Here is a 17,192-nt window from a genome sequence, read left to right on the forward strand (position 1 = left end):
TAAATTAGCCCCCATCATGTTGTATGTATAGTTGGGGTTATTTTTTCCAATGTGCATTACTTTACATTTATCCACATTAAATTTCATTTGCCATTTTGTTGCCCAATCACTTAGTTTTGTGAGATCTTTTTGAAGTTCTTCACAATCTGCTTTGGTCTTAACTATCTTGAGCAGTCTTGTATCATCTGCAAACTTTGCCTCCTCACTGTTTACCCTTTTCTCCAGATCATTTATGAATAAATTGAATAGGATTGGTCCTAGGACTGACCCCTGGGGAACACCACTAGTTACCCCTCTCCATTCTGAGAATTTACCATTAATTCCTACCCTTTGTTCCCTGTCCTTTAACCAGTTCTCAGTCCATGAAAGGACCTTCCCTTTTATCCCATGACAGCTTAATTTATGTAAGAGCCTTTGGTGAGGGACCTTGTCAAAGGCTTTCTGGAAATCTAAGTACACTATGTCCACCAGATCCCCCTTGTCCACATGTTTGTTGACCCCTTCAAAGAACTCTAATAGATTAGTAAGACACGATTTCCCTTTACAGAAACCATGTTGACTATTGCTCAACAGTTTGTTTTTCTACGTGTCTGACAATTTTATTCTTAACTATTGTTTCAACTAATTTGCCCGGTACCGACGTTAGACTTACCGGTCTGTAATTGCCGGGATCACCCCTAGAGCCCTTTTTAAATATTGGCGTTACATTAGCTAACTTCCAGTCATTGGGTACCGAAGCCGATTTAAAGGACAGGTTACAAACCTTAGTTAATAGTTCCGCAACTTCACATTTGAGTTCTTTCAGAACTCTTGGGTGAATGCCATCTGGTCCCGGTGACTTGTTAATGTTGAGTTTATCAATTAATTCCAAAACCACCTCTAGTGACACTTCAATCTGTGACAGTTCCTCAGATTTGTCACCTACAAAAGCCAGCTCAAGTTTGGGAATCTCCCTAACATCCTCAGCCGTGAAGACTGAAGCAAAGAATCCATTTAGTTTCTCCGCAATGACTTTATCGTCTTTAAGCGCTCCTTTTGTATTTTGATCGTCAAGGGGCCCCACTGGTTGTTTAGCAGGCTTCCTGCTTCTGATGTACTTAAAAAAACATTTTATTACCTTTAGAGTTTTTGGCTAGTCATTCTTCAAACTCCTCTTTGGCTTTTCTTATTACACTCTTGCACTTAAGTTGGCAGTGTTTGTGTTCCTTTCTATTTGCCTCATTAGGATTTGACTTCCACCTTTTAAAGGAAGTCTTTTTATCTCTCACTGCTTCTTTTACATGGTTGTTAAGCCACGGTGGCTCTTTTTTAGTTTTTACTGTTTTTCTTAATTTGGGGTATACATTGAAGTTGGGCCTCTATTATGGTATCTTTAAAAAGGGCCCATGCAACTTGCAGGGATTTCACTTTAGTCACTGTACCTTTTAACTTTTGCCTAACTAACCCCCTCATTTTTGTATAGTTCCCCCTTTTGAAATTAAATGCCACAGTGTTGGGCAGTTGAGGTGTTCTTCCCACCACAGGGATGTTGAATGTTATTGTATTATGGTCACTATTTCCAAGCGGTCCTGCTATAGTTACCTCTTGGACCAGCTCCTGCGCTCCACTCAGGATTAAATCTAGAGTTGCCTCTCCGCTTGTGGGTTCCTGTACCAGCTGCTCCATGAAGCAGTCATTTAAAGTATCGAGAAATTTTATCTCTGCATTTCGTCCTGAAGTGAAATGTTCCCAGTCAATATGGGGATAATTGAAATCCCCCACTATTATTGGGTTCTTAATTTTGATAGCCTCTCTAATTTCCCTTAGCATTTCATCATCACTATTACTGTCCTGGTCAGGTGGTCGATAATAGATCCCCAATGTTATATTTTCACTAGAGCATGAAATTTCTATCCATAGAGATTCTATGGAACATGTAGATTCGCTTAAGATTTTTACTTCATTTGAATCTACACTTTCTTTCACATATAGTGCCACTCCTCCCCCTGCACGACCTGTTCTGTCCTTCCGATGTATTTTGTACCCCGGAATGATTGTGTCCCATTGATTGCTCTCGGTCCACCAGGTTTCTGTGATGCCTATTATATCAATATCCTCCTTTATCACAAGGCACTCTAGCTCACCCATCTTATTATTTAGACTTCTGGTATTTGTGTACAAGCACTTTAAAAACTTGTCCCTGTTTATTAGCCTGCCTTTTTCTGATGTGCCAGATTCTTTATGTGACTGTTTATCATCTGATCTGGCCCTTACATTATCCTCTTCCGTCCTCTGCTCCTGACTATAACCTGGAGATTCTCTATCATCAGACTCTCCCCTAAGAAAAGTCTGTGTCCGATCCACACGCTCCTCTGCAGTGGTCGGCTTTCCCCCATCTCCTAGTTTAAAAACTGCTCTACAACCTTCTTAATGTTTAGTGCCAGCAGTCTGGTTCCACTTTGGTTTAGGTGGAGCCCATCTCTCCTGTATAGGCTCCTCCCATCCCAGAAGTTTCCCCAGTTCCTAATGAACGTGAACCCCTCCTCTCTACACCATCGTCTCATCCACGCATTGAGACTCTGAAGCTCTGCCTGCCTACCTGGCCCTGCGCGTGGAACTGGGAGCATTTCTGAGAATGCCACCATAGAGGTCCTGGATTTCAGTCTCTTCCCTAGCAGCCTAAATTTGGCTTCCAGGACATCTCTCCTACCCTTCCCTATGTCATTGGTACCTACATGTACCACGACCACTGGCTCCTCCCCAGCAGTACACATAAGTCTGTCTAGATGCCTCGAGAGATCCACAACCTTCGCACCAGGCAGGTGCGAATTTACCTTCCTCATCTGGTGTAAATTGTCATAACTCCATTGACTTCAACTATGACAATTTATAAACGATCTTTGAGTGATTGTCCACATGGATTCCACTCTTGGTGCATTTGCATCCCAGGCACAGAAGATTGGATTCTTTTAAATAGCTGTGTCTGTTGGGGCCGCACATGCACCCTCTCACTCCCTATAGCAGAGAGTATAAAGGATGGGGAAGCCACAACTCTCACTTTCTTCTTACCTCCTATGGCAGCAAGACAAAACCTTAGAGTCCACATCCCTTGCTCTGAGCTGGTTCATTTCTGTAGTTCGTTAACTTTAGAAAAAATTTCTTTGCCTACTGGATTTAAAAAAAAAAACCCTCCAAAACTTTAGATTTATTTAGAGTAGTGATAGGTTTCCTTTCCCTTGTACAAGGGCCTACTCCCCTGTACAAGGGCACCTCCCTACAAGAACTTAAAATGTTTAACTTCAAGTTGCAGGGGTTCAAGATTTGCCTCTCCTCTGAAGCAGCAATGTCGGTGAATGATGGACACTCCCAATGCCCATTCTGCCTGAAAGAGGGTTGTGCTTTGGAACACTGCCCAGTTTACAAGTCCTTCTCCAAGAGGATTCAAAAAGCATAAGAACAGGCATACTGGGTCAGACCCCAGTGGTCCATCTAGCCCAGTATACTGTCTTCCAACAGTGGCCAATGCCTGTTGCTTCAGAGGGAATGAACAAAACAGGGCAATTATCAATTGATCCATCCTGTCATCCACTCCCAGCTTCTAGCAGGCAGAGGCTAGGATACCCAGAACATGGTGTTGCATCACTGACCATCTTGGCTAATAGCCATTCATGGACCTATTCTCCAAGAACTTATCTAATACTTTTGTGAACCCTGTTATACTTTTGCCTTCACAATATCCCCTTGCAATGAGTTCTACAGGTTCCACCAGATCCCTAAGTGGCCCCCTCAAGGATTGAACTCACAACGCTGGGTTTAGCAGGCCAATGCTCAAACCACTGAGCTATCCCTCCCCCTAATTTTAGGCTTCTCTTAAAAGAGCCTCTTTCACCTAAGGCAATATGCTCATATGTGCTCAAAGGTTCTACTTTCATGCAATACGGTGATGTTGCAGTATAAATGTGTAGATAAATTGATAGTTATACAGAGATGCTTCCATTTAGCAGATGGAGGGAGGTCCAAGCCATTATAGGAGACCACCCATTTGAAGGCAGTGAGCGCTTTAATAGTGGCATGGATGAAGCACTCCATATACTAAAAGACTAAAGGGCATTCATAAGGCTATGTGTGTCAGCCCCAAAGAGGAAACATCAAAGGCAAAATATCATTTTAAGATAGAGACTGTTGTCTCAATATTAGCCACAGAAATGGTCCTCGGAGACCCTAAGGAAGTTAATGATTTCACTTGAGGTGACCATCTGCCTTGTCCTTGGCTTGCCCCACATTCTAAGGCACCAGGCAAGATCCAGTTTTGACTCTCACATATTGAGAATTTGGCTGGAACACCTTGGGATCCACTTCCAAGTTATCTTTTGGCAACTACCTTTCTTAATTCCAGTAGGCTTGGACTGGGATAACTTTGGACTGATAAGAACATAAGAACGTCCATACTGGGTCAGACGAAAGGTCCATCCAGCCCAGTATCCTGTCTACCAACAGTGGCCAATGCCAGGTGCCCCAGAGGGAATGAACCTAACAGGTAGTGATCAAGTGATCTCTCTCCTGCCATCCATCTCGGCCCTCTGACAAACAGAGGCTAGGGACACCATTTCTTACCCATTCTGGCTAATAGCCATTAATGGGCTTAACTTCCATGAATTTATCTAGTTCTCTTTTAAACCCTCTTATAGTCCTGGCCTTCACAACCTCCTCAGGCAAGGTTGATTGTGTGCTGTGTGAAGAACTTCCTTTTATTTGTTTTAAACCTGTTGCCCATTAATTTCATTTGGTGGCCCCTAATTATATTATGGGAACAAGTAAATAACTTTTCCTTATTCACTTTCTCCACACCACTCATGATTTTATATGCCTCTGTCATATCCCCCCTTAGTCTCCTCTTTTCCGAACTGAAAAGTCCTAGCCTCTTTAATCTCTCTTCATATGGGACCCATTCCAAACATTTTAGTTGCCCTTTTCTGAACTTTTTCTAATGCCAGTATATCTTTTTTGAGATGAAGAGACCACATCTGTATGCAGTATTCAAGATGCGGGCATATCATGGATTTATACAAGGGCAATAAGATATTCTCCATCTTATTCTCTATCCCTTTTTGAATGATTCCTAACATCCTGTTTGCTTTTTTGACTGCTGCTGCACACTGCATGGGCGTCTTCAGAGAACTATCCCCGATGACTCCAAGATTTCTTTCCTGATTAGTTGTAGCTAAATTAGTCCCCATCATATGGTATGTATAGATGGGGGTTTCCAAAATCTGGACTCATTTGCAATATTTTAGAAAAACAAATTCTACATGTTCTATTCCAGAGAGTGCCAACCCTGGGCTCCCTCATGGACACCTTTCTCATACCATGGGCTCCAGATATAATGTATATCTTCCCATTTTTATATATAGATAGATAATGCTCAGTACATTGAGGAATGGATGGATATACACAGAAACTGTTCTGCCTCTGTTCAAGACATTTTGCTGGAAAGCAGAAAACCTTCAATCAGATTTCAAACAGTTTTCTATTTTGGCATTTCAGCAACAACTCACCATTGAAGCTTTAATATCATCACTATTGGACTATCTACTTTAACTAAAGCAATTGGGATTGTCCTTCAGCTCAATAAGCATGCACCTGGCAGCAATCTGTGATAATCATCTGTCTGCCCAAGATCACAGTTTTCTCACATCCCACAAGGATGAAATTTCTAAGAGACCTCAACTCATGTTTTCCCACCAGTCAAGAAACCCTCTTCTTTCTGGGACCTTAACAGGACTTGATGGGTCCACATTTGAGCCTATGCTATCTGCTCTTTCTACCACCTGTTAATGAAGACAGTTTTTCTGGTAGCCATCATATCAGGTAGGAAGATGGAAGAGAGCTAGGCTTTCATGGCAGGTCCCCCATATATGATCTTTCACAAGGACAGAGCCACTCTGAGGCCTCACCCACTTTTTTGCCTAAGATAGTTTCCAATTTTCACATCAATCAGTCAATTCATCTCCCCGTTTTCTTCCATAAACTGCTCTCTTTCCGAGTTGAAATAAAACTCCACATGCTCAATGTTGTAAGAGCGTTGTCCTTTTATTTGTATAGGACTAGGCTATTCAGGTGTATGCCTTTACTCTTTTGGCATTTGTTGAGAGGATTAAGGGACAACCCATGTCACCTCAGAGACTAAGTGGGTCTGACTGTAATAGGACTTGTTAACCGTTTGATTAAGAAACATCCCTTGGATGTATTGGGGATCATTCCACTAGAACTAAAGTGACCTCTGCACTTTACATCCCTCATATCCGAGAGATGTAGGGCAGCAACATGGAGCTTGATCCATGCATTGAATTGAAAAGATTGGGGGGAAAAATGGGTTTGGAGAAGAGAAGACAGGGGGAGGGGGTATGATAGCAGTGTTCAAGTATGTAAAAGGTTGTTAAAAAGAAAAGGTGATAAATTGTTCTCCTGAACTGCTGAGGACAGGACAAGGAGTGATGAGGCTTAAATTGCAACAATGTCAGACATTGCTTCCTAACTGTAAGGGTAGTTAAGCACTAGAAAAATTGCATAGGGCGGCTGTGGAATCTCAGTCATTGGGGGTTTTTAAGAACAGGTTAGACAAACTGCTATCAGGGATGGTCTAGATAATACTTAGTCCTACCTTAGTTCAGGGGTCTGGACTAGATGACCTAGCGAGGTCCCTTCCAGTCCTACGTTTCTATGATTCTGTGATTTACCATTCACTATTGCCTGGTACAAGCAATCCAGATCAGATGCTAGCTTTGGTAGGGCATTCTTAAAATTTCGTTCAAATAGAACTCTTCTAATCCACTTCTAGGCAATAGGCAATTGCTTGTAGGTCACAAAGAGTAGAATCTGTTTGGACACTCACTAGAAGAAGAGAGAACCATAGCTTACCCTACAGTAACTGTGCTTCTTCAAGATATGTTCACACAGATTCCATAGCCTGCCTTCCTTCCCTGCTAATCAGAGTCCTGCTCCTATGAGATTCTGACTGAAGGAACTGAGTGTGGATTTGAGCTACCTCATCCTTTATACACTCTGTTATAAAGAGTGCTAGGGTGCAGGAATGGCCCCCATGGACAAAAAAAAATCATCTTGTGTTCACGGGGCACACACACATCAGAGTGCAACTCTGTGTGGACAACACATCCTGAAGAACCAGTCACTGTAGGGTAAGTAACTATTTTATGTGGGCCTGAGATAGAATTGACTTGTTCAGGATCATACAAGAAGTCTGTGTCAGAGTCAGGAATTGAGACTTAGGAGATGTAGGTTCAGTACAGTACTGGGCCACAAGAACATCCTCCATGTCTGCTAGAAATGTGAGAGTTGCTTTTCACTGAGTCTTTATTTAAAAAACTCTTGTATCCAGTTACAAACCAACAGAGAACAGCACAAACTTGTAATAACAAAAAAAACTTGTAATGCAAAGAAGGCCACTAACAATCTGTTTAGGACCTAAAATGTACCCCCTTTTAAGTAAATCCTAAATAGTATTCTAGGAGGTTTGTAGGTTATATTGTTAAATCATCCTCTACTCAGAGGTATCTGTTTATTATCGAGAGATGCTGCATAGGTTTTACTTTTATTTAAAGTACAGATATGCTCTTAAAATGACTGTGTAAAAGAGGCCCTTTCTTATTTAATGTGTACGTGTGTGTTTGGGGTTTTTTTGTTTTGTTTTGTTCAGGGTAGTATCTGCTGACTACTTCTTACTCTTATTATCAGTGCAGAGCCAGCACAGTTCAAATTGTGAGTTGGATTCTGTTCCTTGAGTAGCATCAACAGAATAGTTTACTAAATAGTTTACAGGTAACGCTGTGCAAGCTAAATGAAGGCAATGGGCCAATAGAAATGGTATCATATTGGACTGAAAAGTGTAACTGAAGACTTAATTTGTCACATACAACCTTTGTTATTGGTGGTGATGTGCGAGAGGGAAACCTCTCTCAGATGCCAGGTTGAATTTTCAGGGCTGTCACTTAGTGGGAGGAAACATCATTTTATCTGTACACTGAACACGTTCGATCAGGAAATCCATCGAGAAATAATAACATGGAGCCACCTCATGCCATTTTTACAATGACTTTTCAGGAAAGAACACATTTTAACAGAAGGTGAATTTTGGAGCACAAGGTTGAGATTTTCAAAAGTGTTCATCATTGGCCTAATTCTACTTTCATGAAAGATGATTGGAGTTTACCACTGACTTAATGGAAAAGTTCAGACAATCGTGAGCAGTTTTGAAAGTCACACCCTACATGAATTTAAAGTATTTCTTTTAACCTAGTATATTATTGTTCCAAATGGTTTCAGTGGTGCACATTTTGAAACTTCTGGCCATTGAAAATTTGCAAGGGTATTCAGGCTTCAAGAAAAAATAAATACTTAGTTTCAGTGGTTTTTGGAGCCATGGAAAATCCAGATTACATTTTTCTCTATGATTATTTTATTTGATGGTAGCCCATTTCTAATCTGGCAAGAGGAGCAAAGTTGCAGATTCCTCAAATACAGATCTTTGTAGCCACATATTCATTCAAACTGCTTTTGAGAATTGATATGGAAAGATTTCACACTTACAAACTTAGTCCCTATTAATCTTGGTGTGAGGATTTAAAGTATTTTGGTAAGTCAAATACAAGCCTCTGAACATCTTCTACCAATTTTATTAGGGAAAATTATAGATTTAACTTGGAAATATTCTATATTGCCACAGCTATTCATTTAAAAAAAGTCATACCTGACATCAGCATACTAAACACAGACCTAATTGTGAATGTTTGCTTTGACTTGCATCTAAATCAGGGACATTGCAATGTGGTTTGGATGTGTCCTCTCTCTGCACCCCACAAATTCTTCTTCAGTTCATTGTCATTTGGAGTACAAGCCTTGGCTATCTCTGTACAGCTGCAGTATTGTGTACTCAGCTGTTAAAAATTATTTTGTTTTTCCCTTCTTTTTCCAGCTAAGACATTTAGGAAATGACGAAGTGCACATTGTCTGGTCAGAGCATACTCGAGACTACAGGAGAGGAATAATTCCTACAGAATTCGGTGATGTTCTTATTATTATCTACCCAATGAAAAACCACATGTTCAGTATTCAGATCATGAAAAAACCAGAGGTAAAAATTTCTTTTGTGTTTTCCCTCATGTGTTGAGTAACTTTTGGGTTGTTTAAATATATGTTGCTGTTTTTTATGGTGTGACATATTGATCCAACAAGGTAATCCTTTTTTAATAATGACAGTAGTAATAGCTACAAGATAGAAGTCATGTGTACTGAGTGCAGTGTAGAGAGGAAAATAAGGAACTGTGAACAAAAGGGCCATAATCTCATCAAGCAGTTCTGATAACTAATATAAACTGCAAGAACAAAGGTTAGAATATTTTATATAGTCACTTGAACTCTGAGATTAGATTACATTAAATTTAGTCTGGTTTGTTAGATTTGTATTGTATTAGCACATGAATCCAAATCCTAGATCTATGTCCTGAGCTGGCTACCTCTTCCTCCTTGCTCCATTCGGTATTACCATTTTCCTTTCCTTCCTCTCTCAGCCATTTCTACCTTTCCTTTAGACTGGCACACAGGAATTCAGGCCCAGATTCAGAAAGGTATTTAAGCATGTTGGCTATATTGGAACTATTTACCTTGCTTAAAGTAAGGCATATGCTTAAATATTTTGTTGAACTGGGGATTTAATGTAGTTGCATCCCTGTCTCATAGCCATGCTCTTTAACAGCACCAGATTAACCATTCAATATGGATTGAGCAGCTGTTGGACTAGAAGCAGCAATAAATGGTTGGATCGCTTAATTCTTAGGTGGGATGTCAGTGGCATGGGTTTACAGACTTGTATTTTATTTACTATAAATATTAATACTAATAAGCTACATGAGAGAAATGTGAAGTCAACCATATGGCACTGAGGGTGGTATGGTAGTGGCATTCATATGGCATTCAGGATAAAACTAATGCCATAAATGGTATGGTACTACCAAGGGTGCACACATTTTAATTAAAACTACATTTTTTTTCTTACTCGAAAGTATGAGGGGTTACATTATTGCCATATTTTATTACTATTTTAATTGCTTTAAGAAAGAAGGGAACAGCCTTGCCCTAATAGCATTCATTAAATGGAAAATGAATGACTTCCACCAATCAAACTAGATAACTTCAAGATGCTCAAAATTGAGTATTGGCAAAAATAGTGCACTTAAACTCATTTGTAGTGTGGATCACATCTTAGCAGACAGATTGCCTATTGGGTACCTCTCCCATTCATGATCACAAATAGACCACCTCTCTTCCTTTTTGCAGTCATATAAAATCCTTGTGGTGGCAACTACAGCAATTGTTTACATACACAAAAAGGAAGGTATTTTATATATTTTTACTTTTTTTATGCTATTTAGTAGCTAAAAACAAAGTGCTGGGTCTCTTCTTACTTGAGACCCAGCACTATGTAACAAGCCCTCTATCTGTGAAACACCAGCAAGTGCTCCACAGATCCCCAGAGGTCCACACACAGCTGCTCCAGAGTGATGGGGGAGTCCCAGATGCTAACTGGTCAGTGAAAAATATAATGTCAAAATATTAGAGCCAGATAATTCTGTGGACTTTTGGGGATATACATATATTAAGGACCAAACTTTCTGCTAGTCTCAGCCTAAGTTCTAAAACTCTGCTTATAAGGTTGTGTATGCAAAGCCTGAATTTGCAGACATATCTGGTAGTTAGCCATGTATCAATTCATTATGTACACATAAATGCAAGATTTGACATCAGTGAGTTTCACATGAAGTTAGCATGATAAATACTGCAAAGAAGGAAACCCATGAGAGCAAATAGAGAATCAGGCCTTCCACCTGTAATCGTACTTTTTTTATTTTTAATTTGTTTAACGTATAAGCAAAAAGCATTCAGACTGATTTTATTATTCATGTACTTATCTACCAAAATGTGCTAAGTACATTACGCACACAAAGTAGACAGGGGGGTAAAATCCTTGCCCTTTTCAAATCAACAGCAAAACTCCCATTGACTTCAGTGGGGGTCAAGACTTCATGTGTGGTTTCTGCTTCAAAAAACATACAGTCTAATTGTAGATATGATATAAAAAATGAGAGCAACAAATGGGGGGAAGGAGTGGTGGATGAAGATCCAGTAATAGATAGTTCCACACTATAGATGCATGCTGTATCTAAAGATGTAATTTTTTTTAAAGTGGGTAATCATTTCCCCTCCCTTAGCCTTTGAACTTCGTAAGTGTCACATATATGACTTACTATTAGGCTTTTGGCAGAAAGTGTTGAAAATAAGCCTGTATGAGACACAATATTCAAATGGTTACTTAAAACAGAATGTGCAGAAAAATTATCTGTTACCACGTTATATGGCTAAGTATTTTCATGAAAGAATAGGTCTATCACAAATAATTGTTGTGATTAACCAGAGATGAGGAAGAAAAAGAATGATGAGCTCTCCATTGTTAATGTTGATTTCTAATTGTTATAGCAGAGATTTCATATTAGGGTTGAATTTATTAATTTCTGATTCAGGTTCCATTCTTTGGTCCACTCTTCGATGGCGCTATTGTTAATGGAAAAATTCTTCCTATTATGGTTCGTGCAACAGCTATAAATGCAAGCCGAGCACTGAAATCACTGATTCCATTATACCAAAACTTGTATCCTTTTCACCTGTACAGTTTTCACATACATTGACTTTTCAGGGCTAAAGATATTTTTCTCGTGTTTTATTTTTTGTTGTTTGTTTGTTTTAGACCTTCAGGGAATATATTTTAAACTGTTTTTTAAGAAGCTTCAGATTAATGCTTTAAAATTGCCAAATGAAGTCACTTTAGTGCTATTAAATAAGGAATGATGGTTTAACATACAAGTCCATTTCATATACAGATTTTTCCAAAAATAGCTGATTTGTGGTATTATTAGCAGTTTGTTCCTTTAGTGAAAGTAGATATTTGTTCATTGTTAACATTGTGTAATTTTGTTTTTCAATCCAGTGGAATTGTTTTTGTTTCAAAAAGAGAAAAAAATCTATTATTGCTGCTTATTAGCTTAATTATTATGGTACCTGATACATAGTTGTATAATATAGTTAAGAACACCAGGCCGTCATCAGAGTTACTTAGGCATGTCTTTGTAGAGAAGCCTGAAAAGTTTATCACCTTTTCCTGTTGGAATTTTATATTTCTGTAAACTTCAGAACAAGGAGCTCCTAAGAAAATAAGATTACAGAACAACATGAAGTGAAAATAAAAACATGAGGTAAACTAGTCCACTTAATTTTTTTTAATACCACTTGATGTAATATAGCTACACACTTTTATCCATATATATCATTACATAGTAAATGGTTTGTTGTTTTTTTACATTTCTCCCCTTTCTAAGATTGACTTCTACTATTACTGTTATTGAACTAGTAAATGTATGTTCTTGTTGCATCTATTTTAAGTAATGAACAGGAGAGTTTAAATTTGAATTAAGATTTTTTTTTTCAACTTTGTATGTTAACCTGTATACCTGCAGTATAGATTTATTGCCTTGCATTTGTCAGCCAATAGACTATTACTTAAATGTTCTGTATTCTTTCAGAAATTGTCTTTGTAGTAGTTGTGTAATTTTGCTTTTTCTGTCACATTTGATATGATATAGATTTATAGATGGAAAAACAAAAATCTATCACATTGATCACATTTAATGACATTTCTGCAGTCTCTTTTTGTTGATAGATACGCAGATGCACCATTATTTCACTTTTGGAGAGGTCTGTGGTTTTTTTAATGTATTTATTTTATTTGTTTATTTATTGCTGTTTCGGAGTAGGAATTCCAAATATGTTGCGGTCATTTGACCTCAAAAATCGCTGGGGCCTGTGGGTGTACTGAACCATGCAGGGTGGACAGTTGAAAGTTACTTGCCTTGAAATAACCTTCTATGTGCTCTGCAAAGGAGCAGTGTATCTGAGCTTTTGTGAAGAGTATTGTGCATATAACAAATCCCACAGACTTAACCTGCAGGTTTGTAAATTCAGTGCCCTGAAATTGTCCAGGACCTGAAGGTTATATATACTGGAAGAACTCCTACAAAGATTTCAGATTCTGTGCTCCTGATTGTAGTTGCTTATCTACATATCATACATCATGATACAGTGGTCACCATTAAAATATGGACGTTTATCATTTTAAATCATTAGCATTGCTTTGGTATGAAAGGTATTCCCTGTATGTTGGAATTTGTGACCCCATTTAGCATACACATTAAGTGCCAATATAGTGGGTACCGGTTTTAAAGGACTTCATTATTAATTGGTGACATCGTGTGAATTGGTATCTGCCTCTGCTCGGATTATGTGTTGTGTTCACTGCTCTTCATAATACTTTGAAGATAAAAGGCTTTATCTACTGTAAATGCAAACACTTTCATTATCTAATCTTCATGATACCTCTGTGAGGGATGTGAGCAGGGCTTCAAATACCTACTTTCTCAGGATGAATACAATGTTTTCTCTGATGAATTGGGCTGTGAATCCCCTGTCTGCTTCTATGGAGAAGAGAAGGACAGAATACCCTGTTGCTGCTCCTTTAGAAGGAGGGAAAGGGAGAAAGAGGGAGCAGAGTGACCCATGCATACTACTCCATTTTTAGGAAGGGAAAGGATGAAAGAGATCAGACTAGTTGGAGCCTTTACTTTTCAGAGGGTAATCAGGAGAGGAGCAGAGGGCCCAGGTGGAGAGGTTTATGGACCTTATGCATGTCCAGCAGTGAGGCGGTTGCAGCACAATAGAGTCCTGCAAAGCAGTAGCAGGAACCAAATTAATTTTTATTTGTTTGGACAGGAGGGGCAGATTTAATTGGGGGCAGCATTGTGATTTATTGATGACATTGAAGGTGGGGCAATAGTAATTAAATTAGACTGGGTTTTGAGGGGGCAGGTCATTTGCTAGATCAGTGTTCTGGCAAATGAGTGTCAGACGTTCTTCAAAACCTGTAGCAGACATGCCAAACCTGCGGAAAAAACGCAGAAATTGGGCTTGTTTTTGGCTTAATTGGCTTGTGAGTTGCTTGTTGGCTAGTTTTTGGCTTGTAGCTTGTTGTAGCCTGTTGCTTCTTTTTTTCGATTGGCTCCTGGCAAGCAGGGGTACGTGAGGGAGAGAGTCAGGGGTCCACATCAGGCACACCACAGTCCCCATACTGCACGCCGAGGGGATCTAGTCGTATAGAATGTTGGGGTTCTTAGGGATTGGCTTGGTTTGGCCTTGTTTTGAAATGGGATTAGCTTGATTTTTGGCTTATTGTGAAAGTCGGGGTGCATTTTTACCACGTGAAAGTTGGCAGCTGTGCCCTGTTGTTGGGTATTCTCTCCTTTTTGAAGATGGAGAAATTGAGAGAGAGATGTTAAAGTTGTTCAAAACCACTGTAGTAATTGATTTTAAAGCCGTGATTAGAACACAGGAGTCTGACTCCAGTCTGAAATTCATCCCACCATGCCATGTCACCATTCAGTATGTAGTATATGCTACCTGATAGACATTTTTGGTTACTGTTGGTCAGGTGATACCCAGCTGTGTACTTCTCCATATCCGGAAGGGGCTTTTTGGTGATATAAAAAGCCAAGGTGGAAGTCTCTAGAGACCCAGTTATTCAAACACATACATGCTTGCTGAGACTACTCACTATGTGTAGGATTGCACTATGTGCAAGTCTTTGCGGGATTGGAACCTGAAAGAGTAATGGTGACTGAAGGGAAGAGTATGGGGTTCACTGTCTAGGTGTGTGTAGTTTGATTGCAGTAACTTTGTGTTTTACTGTTTCAAAATGTTATGGCTCTTGTGTATGTGTGTATATACATATATATTATTTCTGTAACCGCTTTGCAATTGGAATTTTATTATAGGTATCACCCTTGAAAATGTTTTTGCTATTCTAATGGGAGATAACCAGCTGTATATGAATTCCTGCAGTGCTGTAACCAAGAGCATGAACATGATCCTTGAATGTGTAATCAGGTGAATATCAAGTAGGAGCTGGAAGCTGGTACTACCTCTGTATATGGCATTTATGAGACTCTTACTAGAATACTGTCTCCAGTTCTGGTGTCCACACTTCAAAAAAGATATTGGAGACCTGGGAAGGGTTCAGAAAAGAGCTACAAGAATGATTCTGGGTCTGGAAAATATCTTTGTAGTGAGAAGCTCAGTCTATTCAGTTTATTCAAGAAAAGATTAAGAGGTGACTTAAGCATGGTCTATAAATACCTACCACTGTAATTTACAGTATTGTTATAGTTGTGTTGGACCTAGGATTAGAGAGACTATGTTGGGTCAGTGTTGCAAGGCACCTCCTTCGTCTTGCCAGACTTAGCACTTCCCCCTCTCATGATGGTGGTCCTGGGGTAATCAGCCCCACTCAGGGCAGGTTTGCCTTCCCCATTCTGTGCTCCTTTGGTAATATTTTCAGGGTAGGCCTCAGGGTCAGCCTAAGGGGTGATCCTCCACCAAACAAAAAGGAAATAGTCACATAAACACAGAAAACCCGGGGGGGGGGGCTTTCACTGCCTCCTCGCTGGTGCAGGGTGTCGTCCTGCTGGTTGCCTTGGGATGTCAATCCTTCCCCTAGCAGGCACTCAGGTTTGGCTGTTTCCCCTATGGGAAGGATCACAGCTTCTCCTGGAGCAGCTTATTTCCCTGCTGCCACTAGCCTGGAAGGAGCTTGCCTTCTCTTTCCCCTTCCTCTCACCAGAGGAGGGGTTTTAAAAGGTCTCAGGCAGCCCTTAATTGGATTCAGGTGTCCGGCCTGACTTTATCACATCAGGTAATATCTTTTATTGGACCAACTTGTGTTGGTGAAAGAGACAAGCTTTCCAGCAACACAGAAGAAGAGTTCTGTGTGTCTCAAACAGAAGTCAGTCCAATAAAAGATATCACTTCACCCCATCTTGTCTTTATAAATATCTATACAAGGAAGAAATTTCTGATAGAAGAGGGCTCTTTAATCTAGAAGAATAAGGTATGAAAAAGATCCAATGGTTGGAAACTGAAACTAGACAAATTCAGACTAGAAGTAGGTACACATTTTTAACAGTAAGAAGCCATTAGAATAATTTACTTAGGGACCTGATGGATTCTTCATCACCTGAAGTCAATTCAGTCAAGACCAGATATCTTTTTTTAAAACAAGTTGTTGCTCAAACAGCAGTTATGGGCTTGATGCAGAAATTACTTGGTTAGAGTCTATCGCCTGTGTTATGCAGGAGATCAGACTAGATGATCTTTTCTAGCCTTAAAAACTATTTCTTTGTCTCCTCTCTCAAGATCAACATGATTTTAAATAATTTCAACTACTTAGAGAGGCCTTGAGGTGTAGTTAAATTACTCCTTGCATACCTACTGTTGATTTGTTCTAGGTCTTCTAGCTTGCTTAGAAAGATTAAGTTCAGTATCTGCATGATATAAGTATAGATCATTTTTTCTTCTGGTGTTCAGCTTATGTCTCATGAACTATGGAATGTTCGAACTCTCCACCATTTCTGATTTTTCCTATCAGTTGGTAGGTTCAGTACATAGAACATGATGATATTGTGTGGCCTTGCTCATTTGTGGCTCTTTAGTGAGAATATGTGATCAAGGATTTCCATACAGTTCAGTGAGCTAATCTGAATTGGTTAAAGTCAGAGAATGTTTGTTCCAATTCATAGTGCCAATACAGAAGCCTTTAAAAATCTCATTTTGGGTCAATCAGGAATTTAGGGTCTTATTTTACAGTTGATCCCTCAATCCCCCTCAATTTCTTAAATCTCCAAAAATCCTTGGTTCCCAGAATTCCCATTTATTGCCCACTCCCCAAATCTTTGTGTCAAAAAGCCAGTCTTTTCGACAAGTAAGGCTTGGTATAGCACCTTTTAGTGCTACTAATGCCATTCTTGGATCCACCAAAAAAAGTTGCTGGCAAAATAATGAAAGGCACTCTCTCTAACAGCTAAGCATACTGTTAGTATGCTACAGCCACCATCAGAGCAAATGATCAATCTAGGATCTTTATATCCATGGGGTAGTACATGTAATGCTGTTGGATTGCTGAGTTAGCCCATTACTCACCTGCTTGCTTAGAAGAGGAAAGGTGGGGGCCTCCATTATATAAAAATAAGCTTTCATGGAGAGAA

At 39.5% G+C, this 17,192-nt stretch overlaps 1 protein-coding gene across 9 annotated transcripts in view; it reads left to right on the plus strand.

The window, feature by feature from the left end:
- Positions 1 to 17,192, plus strand: part of RALGAPA1 (Ral GTPase activating protein catalytic subunit alpha 1) — a 258,521-nt gene that overhangs the window by 198,558 nt on the left and 42,771 nt on the right. For all 9 annotated transcript variants that reach the window (XM_039534629.1, XM_039534621.1, XM_039534630.1 and 6 more), the window contains 2 exons: positions 8,969 to 9,127; positions 11,571 to 11,698. In XM_039534629.1, the coding sequence (XP_039390563.1) occupies positions 8,969 to 9,127; positions 11,571 to 11,698 (287 nt within the window). The remainder of the gene's footprint in view (positions 1 to 8,968; positions 9,128 to 11,570; positions 11,699 to 17,192) is intronic.

The sequence above is a fragment of the Mauremys reevesii genome, linkage group 4 (genome assembly GCF_016161935.1).
Source record: "Mauremys reevesii isolate NIE-2019 linkage group 4, ASM1616193v1, whole genome shotgun sequence".
NCBI lineage: Eukaryota > Metazoa > Chordata > Testudines > Geoemydidae > Mauremys > Mauremys reevesii.